The following is an 18003-nucleotide window of genomic DNA, read 5'->3' on the forward strand; positions in this document are numbered from 1 at the left end:
TTTAAAAAAGCCCAATAGATTTGAAATATATGGGTTTCCCTTTCATAAGACCTTGTTAATTCTGCTTAATAGTGTTCGTTCTTTTGCTCGTTCTTTTATAGTCAATTCTAGCAATTTCTTGCATAACCTTGCTTCAGTTTTGTTATTCACAGTCGCTCACTCTCTATTCTTGAATATAGGTATTTTATTTCGTAACTTCTAAAATACTAATCATTTGAGAATTAAAAAAAAACTTTTTGCTGGGTCACAATAAAACATCCACTGCCTCTTTAGCCATCTCTTGCAGTCTTGACATTTTGTCCTTCATGTCTGGTGGATTTTGTCAACCTTTAACCCCATTAGTTCTTCCAGCACTCATCACTGATAAAGCTTCCTACTGTTCCATGCTATATTTGGGATGCACTGCTGTACTATATGTGAAGACAGGACAAAGTTGTTAATGAACATCTCAAATATTTCCTCATCTGATTCTCCTATCTCAACCTTTCAATGTTATTGTTGACTTCATTATCTCTTTTTGCTTTCTTGTAAAAATTCTTAATTATTTTTAACTAGATGACTCAATTTCAATTTTTCTGTGATCCTTTAGTATTTAATCATATAATCTTAAGGTTTACTTCAGTTACTTTATACACCATTATAATCTAATACCACTCTCAATTTTAAATAGCTGCTAGTAGAATATTTCCCCATGAAGCCTTTATTTTGCATGGAATGTAATTTAGAAAATTTTAATTTGCATAATTTCTCATCTACTCATCTCATCTAATTTTCTTACTCACCGTGATAGATTAATACCTACCAAATGTGATTATGCAGTTAATATATTCCTCTGAAACGGGAAATCATATTTTTTTCAAATTTATCATACCTATCTTAGTTTCAATTTTGAGTTAACAAATGTAACATGGTGTTAAATATTGGCAATATTGATCCACTGGGTAAAGGTGATCATAATATTGATCCACTGGGTAAAGGTGACCATGACAGGGCTTTCTCAATCGCTGCTCCCACCCTATGGAACTCACTACCCCAAACCGTCAGAGACTCCTCCTCACTCACCACATTCAAAACATCACTGAAGTCTCACCTCTTCAGCACTGCCTTCAACCACTGAAGGTCACCTCACCTTCTGTCTCCTTTCTCTGTTAATTTACTTATTTATCTATTTATTCATTTCTCTATGTTCTAGAAATCCCTGTAAAGCGTCTTTGAGTGTTTGAAAAGCGCTATATAAATGTAATGCATTATTATTATTGTTATTATTATGATTAATCCAGTTTCATTGTATCCCGATCTAAAATAACCTTTTTCCTGGTTGGCCTGCTACATTTTAATTTAGGAAATTGCTGTGATCCACTTATACCCTAGAGGCAATTTGTTGTGGCTGATTAACCTACCAACCCACATCTGAGATGTGGGGGGAAACCAAGGAGGTCACAGAGAGGACGTACAAATTCTTCACAGTCTGCCGCAGAAGTCAGGATTAAACTTGGATCGCTGGAGCTGTGAGGTGATTGCTCTGTTTGCAGCACCACTGTGCTGTCAAAGGACTTGCTTGTGAAGAAATAACTGCTTTTGCATTTTTACTCTTAAGAGATACAATGTGGTAACGGGCCCTCACCGTGTCCGTGCCGACCAGCGATCACCCCTACATGAGTTCTATCCTGCACACAAGTGACAATTTACAGAAGCCAATTAGCCTACAAACCTGCATGTCTTTGGAAATGTGGGAGGAAACTGGAGCACCCGGAGAAAACCCACGCAGTTACTGGGAGAACGCACAAACTCCACACATGCAGCACCTGTAGTCGGGATCAAACCCAGATCTTGGTGCTGTAAAGCAGCAACTCAATAGAGCTGGTGTGCTACAATGCTGAGAATTATACTCTGCACTCTGTACCTTTCCTTTTGCTCTACCTATTGTGCTTGAGTTTGGTTTGATTGTATATGTATAGTATTATCCAAATTGATTGGACAGTGTGCACAGCAAAGCTTTTCACTGTACCTTGGTGCAAGTGAGAATAATAAGTCAAAACCTATGTTTCATTTAATTATGACAAATGTACTGTTCCTTAACCTATGTTTTAAGCTACGGCGTTCCAGGTGTGGAGTTTGCAGGGCTACATAAAGAAACCGGCACAGTGACACAGATGCACTTTCTACATGGACAGGTATGCCAATATTCAGAATTGTGCAAAGAGGGGACGATGGAGAGGGGAAATGGTATCGTATAAAGGCTTGCTTTGTATTGTTTGAAGAGTAGTTACCGTGGTCATTGTTGAGGCCAGTGCGATTATGGGAAAATGGCAGGTGAAATCTAATGTAAATGTGAAATATGCCAACGAGCAGGGAAAGTAAGCAACGTTTATGCCAAAATAGTAAAGAATGAATGCTGAAACCAAGAATGACCTGGAGTCATCATAGATCAATACAGAGCAATAATTGACAAAACAATAATGTTAAATTTACACAATGTAGATACTGGAGACAAGTTCATTGTTTGAGGTGACCTCCCAAGGGTGGTAGACAAACAAATGCTGGGATATTTGTATTCAAATGATGATGAACTTTGCTATACTGCAGTCCATGCGTGGAATAAACATTTAGCTGTGGAATAGAGATGTAAGCCTCAAAGTCAACCAGTGAATTAAATAGTGAAGTGCATACTTAAGGTCTTTCCAAGCAGATGAACTAGTTGTGTAACAAATGGCTTTTCTAATCCATAACATCCTGATCTTGACAGATGGCCATCATTGAGACGGGTTAATGACAGTGCAGCAGAATACTAAGCTTGGTGCAAAGGCTGTGTTTAAATAATGACACACCATTAATGTAATGTATGGCAATGGGATAATACTATCGGTGCTACCAACAGCATCTGGATAAAGTTACATAAACAATGAGGGATTATCAATATTGATTTCAGTTTAGAACTTGATCATTCCCTGGAGGAACTACGGATTTTTATAGTTTCTAACTCCTGAGTTTCACTGTTCTCTCAAACAAGACTTGGGGTTGTTGCTAAATGAATGACCTGTCATAGTCAAAATTATGTTTTTAAATGCAGTGTTCCTCCTCTGTTTTTTTTATGGGCTGGCGTGTTGAAAGAGGATGGTGTGCCGGGTCACTGCCACCGTTATCTGCATTCCACTATCTTGTTCATGGCTGTGCTTGCAGGTGCATCCACAAACAACATTCATGGTTGCTTCCCTCAACTGCATTTCTAATTAGAAATAGGCTCTCCCAAGTCTAATTTCCAATTCCCAAGGGGCTGATTAGCATCACTGCATGTGAGGCAACCGAAATGGAGATAATCGGGTTAAAAGGGACAGTTCTATTGTTATACCTATAAAGCCACCAATCAGTCCATTCATTGTCTTTGTAACTGAAATAAAAGTAATTGATGGAAGTACTCAGTTGTCAGAGAAAAAAAAATCTTTCAACTTGACAACCCTTCAGCACTGAGAAAATTGGGAAAATAGGCCTATTTACATTTGCAGAGAAGGGTGATGGATGGAGAGAACAAAGGCATTGTGTATAATGGACTGGCGATGAAAACAAGATGGATGGTATTGATTAGGAGAGGCTGCTGATAAAGGCAGATGCAAATGTAATCAGAGTTCAGGAGGCGGGAGAAGAGTCCGACTGGAAGGGAGATGCAGTGCACAACATTTGTTGAAAATCTGAATTTAAGGAGAATGGTGGGAAAAACAAACCTCATTTTGTTCTATTAATCTCTTCCCTTTTCACTCTTTTAACATACCAGTTTTCTAAATATTTCTCAGTTCTGAAGAAGGATCGAAGATAGACACAAAATGCTGGAGTTACAGGCAGCACCTCTGGAGAGAAGGAATGGGTGATGTTTCGGGTCAAGACCCTTCTTCAGACTCGAGGATCGTTGACTTGAAGCATTTACTTTGTGTTCTTTCTCCACAGATGCTGCTTGACCTGTTGAATATTTGTTTTCCTTTGCATTTTAGGGAACCTGCAGCTTTGTCTTTAATTTTTGTCTTTGTAATTCACTCTGTACCTTTCCCTTGCCAGGGTCGCCTGTTGTCCTTATTGGATGATAATACCATTCACCTGTGGGAGATTAACCAAAAAAACTGCTATTCTTTCCTGGAAGAAGTCCGAACTTTCAGACTTCCTGGGCGGCCGGGATTTGATGGCGCTAAGTACGAAAAATGAATCTTTTGTTTTGATAATGTTCGTTACGCGGCACAAGGAAAAGATTAGCCGATTACTGTTTGTGTGTTGATGGCACATGAGTATGGTTCTGTTTGAAGCGACAATCCTATTTTTAGGTTAATACTTAAATTTATTGTATTGCGTTCTTAAGGATTTCTACTGGTTGTTCTGAGAAGAAGGCATTTCAGTTGTTGATAGTAACAATGGCAAGAGCAGACGGGAATAATGAATAAAGTGGCCAAATATAGCTCTGTGACGTTGAGAGAAAGGGATTCTAATGTTGAGAAAATCACAACCAAGATTGCTGGTCAATGGACAAAGATTTAGAAGAGAGCAGGGAAAATGGCAAGCTGTTATGTGTTATCAGCGGTACTCTGAGAGTGATGACTTGTTTGCAGCAGTTTTGGCAGAGTCTGAGTAAGAGACACTGAAGTTCCATGCATGGGTCATGACATGGTTATGGATAAACTGAGGCACCAGTGTTTGAAGCTTGCTGAAACTGAATAATAATCAGTCTTCAATTTCCCACTATCAATGTCCAAATGATATTGTTACTGTTTGTCTTTGATTTGACGGTGCAATATAGTGGTGTAATAAAAAATGCTTATCGGATGCACTGATACACAAATTACTGATGACAACACTTTGCTCTGTTTACGTTTGGATCCCAGCCCGGTGGTAGTCAATTTAAAGTCTTTTACATCCATACTTTTATGTGTTCTATCCCCCAAACAATACTTGATTTGTTCTGGTTGATTAAGATTAATTGCATCACAGTTGCCTTAGTCGCAGAGCAGATTGTGGGTTAAACATTTAAGACCTGTGCTCTGGATTATCATCCATTTGCCACTTGGTTTCTATCAAATCTATTAAGTGTCTTGCTTCCACCCTAGCTTTCCAAATGTTGAGTCCAACTCTAAATAAATACTATGTCTGTTCAGTGTTTCTAAATGGTTTTTTTTGCCGTGAATTTAATTTCCCTTGCCCACTCCACGCCCCTCTGCTAATTCAATGTATTACGCATCATCAAAAAATTTATAACTTATCCAAAACACACTGCTGCTTTTTAAACAAAGCCTGGTGTGCCTTGAGCTGCTTTCAGTTGGAAACTGGCTGCTGAAATATTTTATGAAATATACAATGATGTAATATTTTTACTTGTTCACAATTCCTCTTGTGTGAAACTGCATTACAGCATCCTTCAGCTCGTTCAATTTATTCCATGTGTTATCAATCAGCAACTGAGAACACCGGGTACACTGGAGGGTGTTGCCTGATTCTGAAGCCTGCCTGCAGTGCTAGAGATATTTATTCCAGAATTAAATTTGCTTCTAGCTAAGCTAATCAAGTGTAGTTGCAATATCGGCATCACCTAATGATGTGGAACATTGTCCAGGTATATCCTGGACCTTAAATTAGGGGAAATCCACTCTGGTTTATAACCAACCCATCACTCGACTCTGCAATCAACCAAGTGAAGATGTCACTAACTTGAGTTTCAGTTTGTACTTGTATCTGCTCACTGACGACATTTGCTGGTCGCTGGGACATTTTATCTCTAGTTTGCATTCCAACTTTTGATCCAAACATGAATGAACGAGCTGAATTTGAGGGAGAGGGTAAGACATCAAGACAGCATTTGACCAACTATGACATTCAGAAATCAAATGGAATGCATTGACAATTATCGGAAAATCCCTCCATTGGCTTGTCTTGCCGAGAATAAAGGAAGGTGGTCGTTGAGGTTAGGAGAAACAGACATAAGAGGAATTGACACTAGCATAGATGTGCCTGAAGAAGGGTCTTGGCCCGAAACATCACCTATCCATGCCCCTCACAAATGCAACCTGACCTGCTGAATCACTTTAGCAATTTTGTGCCTTACTCAAGATTCTAGCATCTGCAGTTCCTTGTGTCAGCCATGATATTGAGTTGAAGCAGGTTTGAGGTCTGGTGGTCTATTCTTGCTGCTATTTTCTTGTGTTCTTAATGCGATTGGAGGTAAATCATCTCAGCCCATGACATTACGAGCAGTGTCCACGGCCCAATTATCTTCAGTTTTACATTAGGATAGAAGATGTATTTATTTTAGTGTAATAAGGAATAGAGCACTGAAGAGGTGGGCAAAGGTATTTACTGCTTGCATGTAGTTGAATGGCTTGATTCTCATGCAGTTGTTTTCATGTTTGGTCTATTTAGCATGAAATGAGGGAATTACAGATCATGGAAATCTACAGCTGTTTGTATATATTGCATCTTTTACAGTGAATTTACCACCCAGTGAGGTCTACCTTTAGTTAGTTAAGGGAGAGAGATTTCCAATTGGCATGGATCGCTGTTAATCCCCATCCCAGTGTTCTATTTTTTTCTGTCATAGATGAGAACTCAAGGATACTCTTTTTCTTTTCCTGTTGTTGCTGGTAACTGAATAAGATGAATTTAATGTTGGGATATTGATGCCCTCTAAATCTAAATCTAAAATAGCATTTTTCTAAAATGTTGAAAAACTAGTGGTATTAATTGTTTGCTATTGACAGATCACCAGCGTGCTAAAATGTCATTATTTTATTCTAATACAGTGCTCCTCCCAGCATTACCAGAATTACTGTGATCATGTTGAAGTCTTGCTCCACATTGGCGTGTTTAGGGACCGAAGGCGGAGGTGTGTACTTCCTAGAATTGCCCTCCATGCAGCTGTTGGATGACAGAACTCTCCTTCAGGATGAGGTCCTCCAAGGGTAAGTGTTTACTTTGGGCTTATCTGAACTCTAACATGGTTGAATGTTAAGCTGATTTCATTTCTCCCCCTCTCATTCCACCAATACTGAGAAAGTTTGGTCTCTGGGAAGTTTCTCTCCCTATTCTCCCCTATTCACTTGGGGAGAAAAGAGTTAGAAAGGAAGAGGAGGGTTAGATTAATTTTCTTTGCACTGCCTGTATTTTTGAGTGAGCTTGGGAATTGGTTTATTCTGTGGGAATGGGCAGAATAAGTTAATCTCCCTCCCTTATCTAGCTCTACATGCCTGTTATCTTTCCACCCCTTCTTGGTCCACCAACCACTTCTCGCTTCTGTCTCGCCACATTTCCTCGCCTCTATATTGACTATCTCCATTCAATCCTGATGCAGGGGCACGACCCGAAATGTCAACCATTTCTTTTTACCCACATGCTGCTCAACCCGCTGAGATCCTCCAGCAAATTGTTTATTGCTAGCAACAACATTCTAGCCTCTGCAATCTTCTGTACAAGGCCATTAACTCTGTAGTTTGTTGTGAACTTAAGAATGTGAATGAATACTTTTATTACTGGAGCTGCGGACTATTTCTGAAACAAAAGATTAAATAATCGGCAGCTATATTTTGTTTCTTATTTCAAATGCTGCTCTCGTGAGACCTCATCATATAAGACCCACTTCAGTTAGCTGTAATTTATGCTCTTTTCTCCCTGGTGAGATTAAAAAGAAGCCTCGTCTCCTGGTGGGAAAGTAACCAATATTGAAATCCCTGGAGGAAGTTGGCAAAATGCTTCAGTGTGGAGTGTGTAGTCAACTAGGCAAATTATTATAAATATAAAGGATTACTGAGTCCTTTGCTATAAAATATGTCGGTTTCTTAATGATTGTAACGCAGACAACATTGTTCCTACCGTCTGAAGAAGGATCTCGACCCAAAATGTCACCCATTCCTTCTCTCCAGAGATGCTGCCTGTCCTGCTGAGTTATTCCAGCTTTTTGTGTCTATCTATTGTTCCTCCTGCCAGTGAGAGATGTGTCACAACTTGTCTTTCACAACACTTTAAGTGTACTGTTTTAATCATCCTGCACATGCTTCAACTGTGAATTAATCATTTTGGGCCTTTCTCCTTTTGGGCATTTTTTCTACTTTTCCAAGCCATGTGATACCCAGAGGTCAAACATCCTTGTTCATGCAGATAGCCTCTGGTCATTCCTTGTATTATTGGCAGTAATGACTTGGTCTTAGATGATACCTACCTGTTCCAATAAACTTTCCTTAATGTTTTTTTTACGTAACACGTGCTTGTTCTGCAATTACTTCTGTTGACTGTTCCCTTGTGCTGAATAGTACAACTTCCTGCCCCAGCCTCTTGAATTGACAGACATTAAGCCATAAAGTGTGACCTTTGAAGTTTTATCACATCTGGTGCTTTACTACCGATAAACACTAAGTAAACTTTCCAGAAGTCTGGTTGATGCTCCATTTACCTCGCTGCGTTTGTGAATCGAGCTTTATCGTGCAGGCACCTTCAAGGATGGTGTATTTTGCTATTCCCTGGAACGTTTTGATTCATTGTCTGGATAACTTTCAGTGAAGTAGGAATTGTGCTAGAATTTTACATGTATTACAATGATGTATTTCAGCTCCTGAATTCAGGGAATACATTTATCTGAACAAATAGCAGTGAGATTGTATAAATGCTCAACAAGAAATTGACCACACTAAAATTTGGGAGGCAATTTCATGTGAACTTTGGCAAATTTTCCTGCCAAATTACTTTGAATTGGCTCATTGTAGGGTTTCACTATTTTATAACTAAATGTTATGGCATTGTAGAAGTGTTAGTCTATTGTTGGGTGGTATTATTGTGTATTTGGAGCAGCAGGCTAATCTACATGCAGTGTTTACTTCACCCAGAGCCCATACTGAAGTGCAACATGTGTTTAGTGCAGCTTTTACATGCAAATGTAAACTACTTGAAATCAGAGTAATACTGCTGAAGATAGACACAAAATGCTGGAATAACTCAGCAGGTCAGGCAGCATCTCCTTAGAAAAGGAATCGGTGATGTTTTGGGTCGAGGTCCTTTTTTGCTGAAACAGACTGCTTGTGCAGGGGATCTGGTGTTGGTTGAGTTGCCTTGTTTCTTTGCGGAATGGTAGTAATTTCCTGCTTTGCTGTTCAGTGTTCCAGATGATTACAGATGTGGGAAAGCTCTGGGGCCCGTTGAATCTCTCCAGGAAGATCCAGCTGATCCAGACAAGATACTGATAGGCTACAGCAGAGGCTTGGTGCTCCTGTGGGTTCAGAGCACCCGACAAGTGGAGAACCTGTTTCTAAGCAACCAGGTACCAAGGGGAATGACAGCACCAAAAGTACCCATGTGACACTTGATTGTGAAATTCAAAGTTATAGTTGAGCTTGGCGCCAACCTTTTGCACAAACAATGTTTATAATATAATCTGGCAAAATCTCCAAGATTTGAACAAACCCATTATACCACCTAAAGTGTAACCCACTCAAGTCTAGTTTACCCATCACTTCTCTTTATGTCCTACATTTGACTCTTAATCCAGTAGAATCCAGAATATGGAGAATTGTTTTTCAAATGCCTCTGCAGTTTTGCCCTCATCTCTTCATAAATCACTAGAAATGTAGACCTTTGTGCACTGAATTGTCACACTGGCATACTCATGTGTTTTGCTTTGCTACATCATTGCTAACTGAGCTTTTGACCATCACGGTCATGACCTCTGGATTTCCTTTTCTTAAATCTCTACAACTTGTTTTATTTTCAAGATGCACCTCGAGGCATTTCTTGTCATTCCCTTGCTTCTCATTCCATGCATCAGTGACTCTTTTGTTGCCATTTCCTGCTCTTGGTTCAAAATGAAAGATGTATTTCATAATTTGTTTCTAAATTCTACTCTCTTATCTAAATTGCCCATTTGTTTTCTTCCTTGCCTCAACCTCAATTTATGGAGACATCCACGGACTCTCTCAACTAATTTAATTGCACTTTCAACCTACTTCCTGCAAGGCTTTGATTACTTTATTTCTCTGCCTCCTGCATTTGTTCCCATAGTTTCACTCTCCGGGCCAGTGGTTTGGATTGCCCCTCGCTGTGATTAACAGGGTGCTCGATAGCATCTGTTTCATCTCCAACACTACTTTTCACACTTTCTCCCTAGAAGAACAGCAGGCTTCCCGTGTCCTTGCCTTCCATCACTTATCCTTATAAACAGATGATGTGATCAAACATTATAGATACAGAGACAATAGGTGCAGGTGTAGGCCATTCGGTCCTTTGAGCCAGCACCACCATTCAATGCGATCATTGCTGATCATCCACAATCAGTACCCTGTTCCTGTCTTCTCCCCATATCCCTTGATTCTGCTAGCCCTAAGAGCTCTATCTAACTCTCTTTCGAATGCATCCAGTGAATCGGCCTCCGCTGCCTTCTGAGGCAGGTAATTCCACAAATTCACAATTCTCTATGTGGAAAAGTTTTTCCTCATCTCAGTTCTAAATGGCCTACCCCTTATTCTTAAACTGTGACCCCTGGTTCTGGACTCACCCAACATCGGGAACATGTTTCCTGCATCTGGAGTGTCCAATCCCTTAATAATATTTTATGTTTCTTTTAGATCCCCTCTCATCCTTCTAACTTCCAGTGAATACAAGCCCAGTCGCTCCATTCTTTCATCATATGACAGTCCCGCCATCCCGGGAATTAACCTCGTGAACCTCCGCTGCACTCCCTCAATAGCAAGAATGTTTCTCCTCAACATTAGTCCAGCGATGGCAGCCTTTCCCTCCACAGAAGCTGTAATTGCCCCAGAGCCACTTCAGAGTCATTCCTGGACCTGGAGTTGTAGTAGGTGTTCTGCTGTATTAGTGGAATAATGTTTTGCAGCAATAATGTTGCAGCAATCTGGTGGTTTCTAGATTACCGTTACTATGAAGGGTATTTTCAACTCCAGTTTTATTTTAACTGAATTTAAATTCTGCAGCTGCTGCAGTAGGTTCGAACTCCTCTGTATCCAGTGATCCAGAACTCTGGCTGTAAGTCCAGTAACTTACTTCCGAACAATGTCTTTGCTCTTGCAGATCCTGTAACATGCTATGTTCTAAACAAAGTCCTTTTATTATGGTCTATCACTGCAATAGTGGACCCAGTTGTGTTCTGTAAAGTGGACGAAGTTACCACTTTGGTTGAGCATTGAGCAAGCATAGGGTTGAATAGGCTCCTTTGCATAGTACATTTACCAACATTTTCCACAATATTGGTTTAATAAGGTGACATGGTAAGGCAATTGGGTACAAGGAGTGCTGTGTTATGGTGACTTAGGATGTTTGTGCTGCAGCAGCTTGAGAGCCTCAGCTGGGAGCGGAGCAGCAAGACATTTGTGAGTTCCCACAGTGATGGAAGCTACATGGTGTGGCCAGTGAACAATGCAAGGTCCAAGTCCCAGCCCATCACCTCTTCCATTCCATACGGTGAGTGCAGCTGCAGAGTTCCATCGTGTATTTGTAGAAACTCAAGTTGTTTTAGTCTTGTATGTCTTATCGGCCTAAGATTGACAACTGTGTAATCCTGTTCTGCACGTGCCTAACACTTGCATTGAGTTCTTCATTACAAGAATAATTTGCAAACTGATTTTCATTGGGGATGAATGAGAAAAGTGATGAAACTATGAAGAATGTTTGGGATGGGTACGACAGTCTCCAGGAATGGGGAAGTGTCTTAGTCTTGTGAGGCGGTATGCTTCAGTGTTGGGAGCCACTGGGTAGATAGAAGATAGTAACAAGGGAAAATTGTTTCTGGAAAGCAGAGTGACTTTGCTCCCCTATGGGTTGCAGAGCTGATTCTAATCCACTTCGCAATATCTTTTTTTGTTGTGTCCAGAATTTGTGGTTGAATGAATCTGCCGGTAATTGTTTTGCAAGTAACCTATCTGAAATGGGGACTAGCACTGCAAACATTGTGGACTGTGGAGGGATTATAGTGCACCGCTTAGCTCTAAAGCTAATTGTCATTTGATTGCTTTCCATTCCACCTAACTTGCCACAGTCCTCGCTACCTTCAACAATACTTCCTCCTCTGACCATCAGCATGAGAAGACCTCAAAGCAGTGTACTCTGGCCCCTGCACTATACCCATGACTGTGTAGCCAGACACTGCTTCAAAAGCATCTTCAAATATGCCGACGACATCATCATTTTGGACGAATTATGGGTAGCGGTGTGTCAGAATACAGGGAGGAGATTGATAATCTGTTTGAATGGTGCCAGAACAATAATCTTGCTCGGCACATTAGCAAGACCAAAGAGAAGATTGTTGATTTCGGGACAGGAAAATCGAGGATCCACAAACCTGTATTCATCGATGGGAAGGCGGTGGATGGTCAACAGTGTCAAGTTACTGGGCATCCATATGTCTGAAGATCTGTCCTGGGCTCAGCACTTTGATGAAATCACAAAGAAAACTGCACTTTAGAAGATTTATGAGATTGTGTATCTCTGAATATTCTATCGAATATTCTATCTACAGGTGTACAGTAGAGAGCATACTGATGGGTTGCATCGTAGCTTGGTTTATTACCTCGAATGCCCTGATATGAAGGAGGCTGGTGAACGTGGTGGACATTACCCAGTCCATCAAGGGGGTTGACCCCCTCCATCAAAAGGATCTACAGGAGGGCTGCCTCTAAAAAAGAGCTAACATTATCAAAGACTGGCCACACTCATCTTGCTGCTGCCATCGGGAAGAAGATACAGGAGCCTGAGAACAGTGACCGGCAGGTTCAAGAACAGCTTCTTCCCAGCAACCATCAGACTTTGAACCACCTTCCACAACCCCTACCTCGGCAATGATATACTATGGACTTTGTTTTGATTGCCCTTTGATTTTTGTAGTATTGTGGTCTGGTTACAATAGACAATAGACAATAGGTGCAGGAGTAGGCCATTCGGCCCTTTGAGCCAGCACCGCCATTCAATATGATCATGGCTGATCATCCAAAATCAGTACCCTGTTCCTGCTTTCACCCCATATCCCTTGATTCCGTTAACCCTAAGAGCTGTATCTAACTCTCTCTTGAAAACATCCAGTGAATTGGCCTTCTGTGGCATATAATTCCACAGATTCACAACTCTCTGGGTGAAAATGTTTTTCCTCATTTCAATCCTAAATGGCCTGCCCTTTATTCTTACACTGTGACCCCTGGTTCTGGACTTCCCCAACATGGGGAACATTTTTCCTGCATCTAGCCTGTCCAATCCCTTAAGAATTTTATATGTTTCTATATAAGATTCCCTCTCATCTTTCTAAATTCCAGTGAATATAAGACCAGTCGATCCATTCTTTCATCATATGTCAGTCCTGCTATCCCAGGAATTAACCTGATGAACTTACGCTGCACTTCCTCAAAAGTAAGAATGTCCTTCCTCAAATTAGGAGACCAAAACAACACGCAATACTCCAGGTGTGGTCTCATCAGGGTCCCGTACAACTGCAGTAGGACCTCCTTGCTCCTATACTCAAATCCTCCCTCTATGAAGGCCAACATGCCATTTGCTTTGTTCACTGCCTGCCTTACCTGCATGCTTACTTTCAGTGACTGATGTACAAAGACACCCAAGTCTCGTTGCACATCCCCTTTTCCTAATCTGATACCATTCAGATAATAATCTGCCTTGTTCTTGCCACCAAAGTGGATAACCTCACATTTATCCACTTTATACTGCATCTGCCCACTCATCCAACCTATCCTAGTCACCCTGCAGCCTCATAGCATCCTCCTCGCAGCTTACCCTGCCACCCAGTTTTGTGCCACCTGCAAACTTGGAGATATTCAATTTAATTCCTTTGTCTAAATCGTTAATATATATTTTAAATAACTGGGGTCCCAGCATTGAGCCTTGCAGCATCCCTCTAGTCACTGCCTGCCATTCTGAAAAAGACCCGTTAATTCCTACTCTTTGCTTCCTGTCTGCCAACCAGCTCTCTATCCATGTCCATACCCTACCCCCAATACCATGTGCTCTAATTTTGCACACTAATCTCTTGTGTGGGACCTTGTCAAAGGCTTTTTGAAATCTAGATATACCACATCCACTGGCTGTCCCATATCCATTCTACTTGTTACATCCTCAAAAAATTCCAGAAGATTAGTCAAGCATGATTTCCCCTTCATAAATCCATGCTGACTTTGACTGCTTTCCAAATGCACTGCTATCACATCTTTAATCGACCCAAGCCTCTTCCCCACTACCGATGTCAGGCTACCTGGTCAATAATTCCGTTTTCTCTCTCCCTCCTTTCTTAAAAAGTGGGGTTACATTTGCTACCCACCAGTCCACATTTATTGTATTATTGATCATAGCATTTATTTGTTATTGTGTTAATGAGATGGTAAAACTTGCAGCATATAAGAATTTCATTGTAATGTTCCCAATACATATGATAATTAAACATTCTTGACTTGGACCCATTTATCCATTAAACCTACAATTCTTGATACTGTGATCTTACTTGCTAACATCCCAGCAGAAATACCGAGAGACTTCAAGTTCTGGCATTCTCAGTTGAGTGGAAAATGCCCCCACCCATTGTTATTCAGTACAGCTGGGTGAACAGAAAGCATTGGGATTCAGTTCACAAGAAAGAGACTGCACACGTGTGTTTTTAGTGGCTGAGTGCTTTTGGTTGGATCTTGTTATTGAAAAATGCATGTCTTCATCAAAATTGGACCGCATGGCTATTGCACTGAGATAAAAGTCACAAGAGGACTATGGCATTTCCTTCAGCTTTCCCAAGTGGGTTTGAAGTATTGGCACACTAAACTTCAACCACATGCTTCATTCTCTACACTGTTCCTGGTGGATTAAATACTCAACATTTTTTTTAAAGTAAGCACATTATTTCTGCCAGTTTGAATAATTGCTTCCCATATTTTCTGGTTCAATAAATCTGTGCCTTTCCTCCCCCTGTGCATCTAACCTTACTTGTACCTCTAATGGTGCTGTGTTACAATGCTCGTTCCTCTTGTTTCCCAGAACTTGCAGAGTATGGCTTTTCCTTCTCTGCATTCTTAGTTCAAAAATTGTAACTTTAAAACCTGATTCTGTTTGGTCTGTCATGGCTTCAATTAAGCACCCTGTTCTCACTTTTCTAATAACTCGTATTCTTGCTATTGCCTCTGATAAATCTGCCTCCCCAATCTAGTTTTTTTAATGCATTGTGGAGCTCTGTCCCACAGCTGTGTTTAGCTTGTGTGGGTGGGTGGGCTGCAGTCGGATTTAGCTTAACCCAAGTCTGATCCGACAAGGTTTGCCTCTGGCTCCAGCTGATTCTAGGAGAGGAAGTGTAGGGTGGGGGGTGTGTGCTGAGCTGGAAAGTCTGAAATGTTGCATGTGTTTTATTTTTAACCCTTTATCCAGAGAACTGAGATCACTGCTGCAGTAATTTAGTCACAAAACTCAAATAATTCCATCTCTAGATTGCCAATAGTCAATTAGTCAATAATTGCTAATGTTTTATTCATGAATAGGACGTTCTTAAAATGTTTTTCCTCCCTCCAGGTCCTTTTCCTTGCAAAGCTATCAACAAAATTATTTGGAGAACATCAGAAATGGGGCAAGTATATTTCTGATTTGAAACAGCACTCGCCCAGAAAGTGGTTGATTCTTTGCACACTTCCCGCTCCTCTCTGGCTACTCCAGCCTCTCTAAGCACCGAGGACCAGAATTAATACTCTGTTGCACTGTGCCAACATTGGTATTTTCTTTGGCAAGTCTTGTACTTTATACTGACCAATTGTCCTGGCATTAAATGGCTGAATGAATGTTTGTTCTCTTGCCCCTTTCTCTTTTATTCTCATGCTGCTATCTAGATCTGTAAGTGCTGCTTCTCAGGGGTTTTAAATACATGAGGTCCCTCAGGGCTGGTGGGACAGAAGGTTTCCTCAATCATAATACAAATAATGGCAATCCTTGCCAGTTGCCCATCCACCTCCCCAGAGTTCACTTTCCATCCCCTCCGCTAAATGCCTTGGTACAGATGGCAGCAAACCGGGTTCACGGGCTACAGAAACTTGGTTGACTTTATTGCTTTGGTGTAAGAGAGAGACTTCTCTGCATTGTTATATGGTTCGTATGTTTAATAGTTGGCATCCATTTTCCCTTTGCCTCTCCAGAAGTCCCTTTATAATCTTCAGCGGCGGGATGCCAAGAGCCAGTTATGGAGACAGACATTGCATCACTATAATGCAGGGCAAGGCCCAAGTTACTCTGGACTTCACCTCGCGTGTGATTGACTTCTTTACAGTGCAAAACATAGACCCTGAGCAAGGTAATCTTCTCGGATGTAGATTGGTCAAGAGTGGTTTATTGTCATATATGTCCCAGATAGAACAATTAAATTCTTACTTGCTGCCCCACAACAGAATATGTAAGCATAGTACACTGTAATCAATACGATAAACGAGAGGAATTAAAAAATAATAATTTCAGTGAGTATATATACACATACTCACAAGTATACGCGCACACACACACACACATGATCAGAATGATGTAAACAGGCTGACACTGGGTTATGAACGCCCACGTATGGACATCCCTTCATACAACATTCCCGTACTATTATTAAAAGTCTGACATACATTTAGTTCCTATGAAAAGCTGATTTAATTTCTAATTTTAACATTTTCCTTGTCGTCTTGCGTTTTTGGCCACTCGTTACAATACTTTGGAGGTATGGTTGCCATTTTGTGGTGTGGTTTTTGTTTTGTGGTATATTTTCTGACTTGTGGACAAAATCAACCATTGGACATCTGTAAAAATGTAAGCTATTTATTACCCAGGGACTGCCTGTGCATAAAAGTCCATACGGTGCAGTCACGCAATGAAAATGTTATGAGTGGATAAATGGAAAACAGATTTTTGCCGTAGTTTAGTGTAGAGATACAGTGCAGATACAAGCCCTTTGGCCCACTGAGTCTGTGCCGGCCAGCAATCCCCGCACATTTACGCAATCCTACGCACACTAGGGACAATTTACAATTGTACCCAGCCAATTAGCTACAAATCTGTATGCCCTTGTCGTGTGGGAGGAAACTGGAGCACCCGGAGAAAGCCCACGTGGTCACAGGGAGAACGTAGAAACTCTGTACATGCAGCACCTGTAGACAAGATCAATCCCTGACCTCTGGCGATGTAAGGCAGCAACTCTATCAAGAGAGCTAGATAGAGCTCTTAAGGATAGCGGAGTCAGGGGGTATGGGGAGAAGGCAGGAACGGGGTACTGATTGAGAATGATCAGCCATGATCACATTGAATGGTGGTGCTGGCTCGAAGGGCCGAATGGCCTCCTCCTGCACCTTTTGTCTATCGTCTATCGCTATGCCACCATGCAGCCCCTAGTGTGGAGAATATTTCCTCAGCCAGTGAAGTCTTGACATGGATCAGACTGTGGGTGTTCGGTAGGAATATTAAGAATAATGAAAGTGGGCAGCTTAAGGCAAGAATAATCGGCTATTCTAAATTGAAAATGAAAGCATTTTGCCCAGTTTTATTCTCGTACAGGCATTTGACACGATCATTTTGGAATAAGTATTCAATAAAGGATCTGGTTACTGGTGAAAGTTTGAATTCAAGTTGGAATTAAATTTATCGTTTAGTTTAGAGATATAGCGTGGAAACAGCCCATAAGCCATCGAGTCCGCGATGACCAGTGATCCCCGTATCCTACACACACTAGGGACAATTAATAATTTTACCAAGCCAATTAGCCTCCAAACCTGTGTCTTTGGAGTATGGTAGGAAACCAGAGCACCCAGAAAAAACCCACGCTGGTCAAGGGGAGAACATACAAACTCCGTACAGACAGCACCCATAGTCAGGATCGAACCCGCTCTCTGGCGCTGTAAGGCAGTGACTCTACGGCTGCACCACTGTGCTGCCCTCTGTTATCTGTTAAGCGGCTTTTAAAAGATAATAGGGTATAACTCTGTTTGCACATTATGTCTTTTTGCTCCGTCATATTAAGGTCAGAAGTGATAGGAGCAGAAT

At 41.0% G+C, this 18003-nt stretch overlaps 1 protein-coding gene across 3 annotated transcripts in view; it reads left to right on the plus strand.

The window, feature by feature from the left end:
• Positions 1-18003, plus strand: part of llgl1 (LLGL scribble cell polarity complex component 1) — a 78875-nt gene that overhangs the window by 32377 nt on the left and 28495 nt on the right. For 2 of the 3 annotated variants that reach the window (XM_078417753.1, XM_078417755.1), the window contains exons 3-9: positions 2093-2174; positions 4048-4178; positions 6771-6929; positions 9112-9274; positions 11295-11427; positions 15514-15568; positions 16128-16282. In XM_078417753.1, coding sequence (XP_078273879.1) covers positions 2093-2174; positions 4048-4178; positions 6771-6929; positions 9112-9274; positions 11295-11427; positions 15514-15568; positions 16128-16282 — 878 coding nt within the window. The remainder of the gene's footprint in view (positions 1-2092; positions 2175-4047; positions 4179-6770; positions 6930-9111; positions 9275-11294; positions 11428-15513; positions 15569-16127; positions 16283-18003) is intronic. The other variant, XM_078417754.1, reaches the window with a different exon arrangement.

Source organism: Rhinoraja longicauda, chromosome 21, assembly GCF_053455715.1.
Source record: "Rhinoraja longicauda isolate Sanriku21f chromosome 21, sRhiLon1.1, whole genome shotgun sequence".
Taxonomy (NCBI): domain Eukaryota; kingdom Metazoa; phylum Chordata; class Chondrichthyes; order Rajiformes; family Arhynchobatidae; genus Rhinoraja; species Rhinoraja longicauda.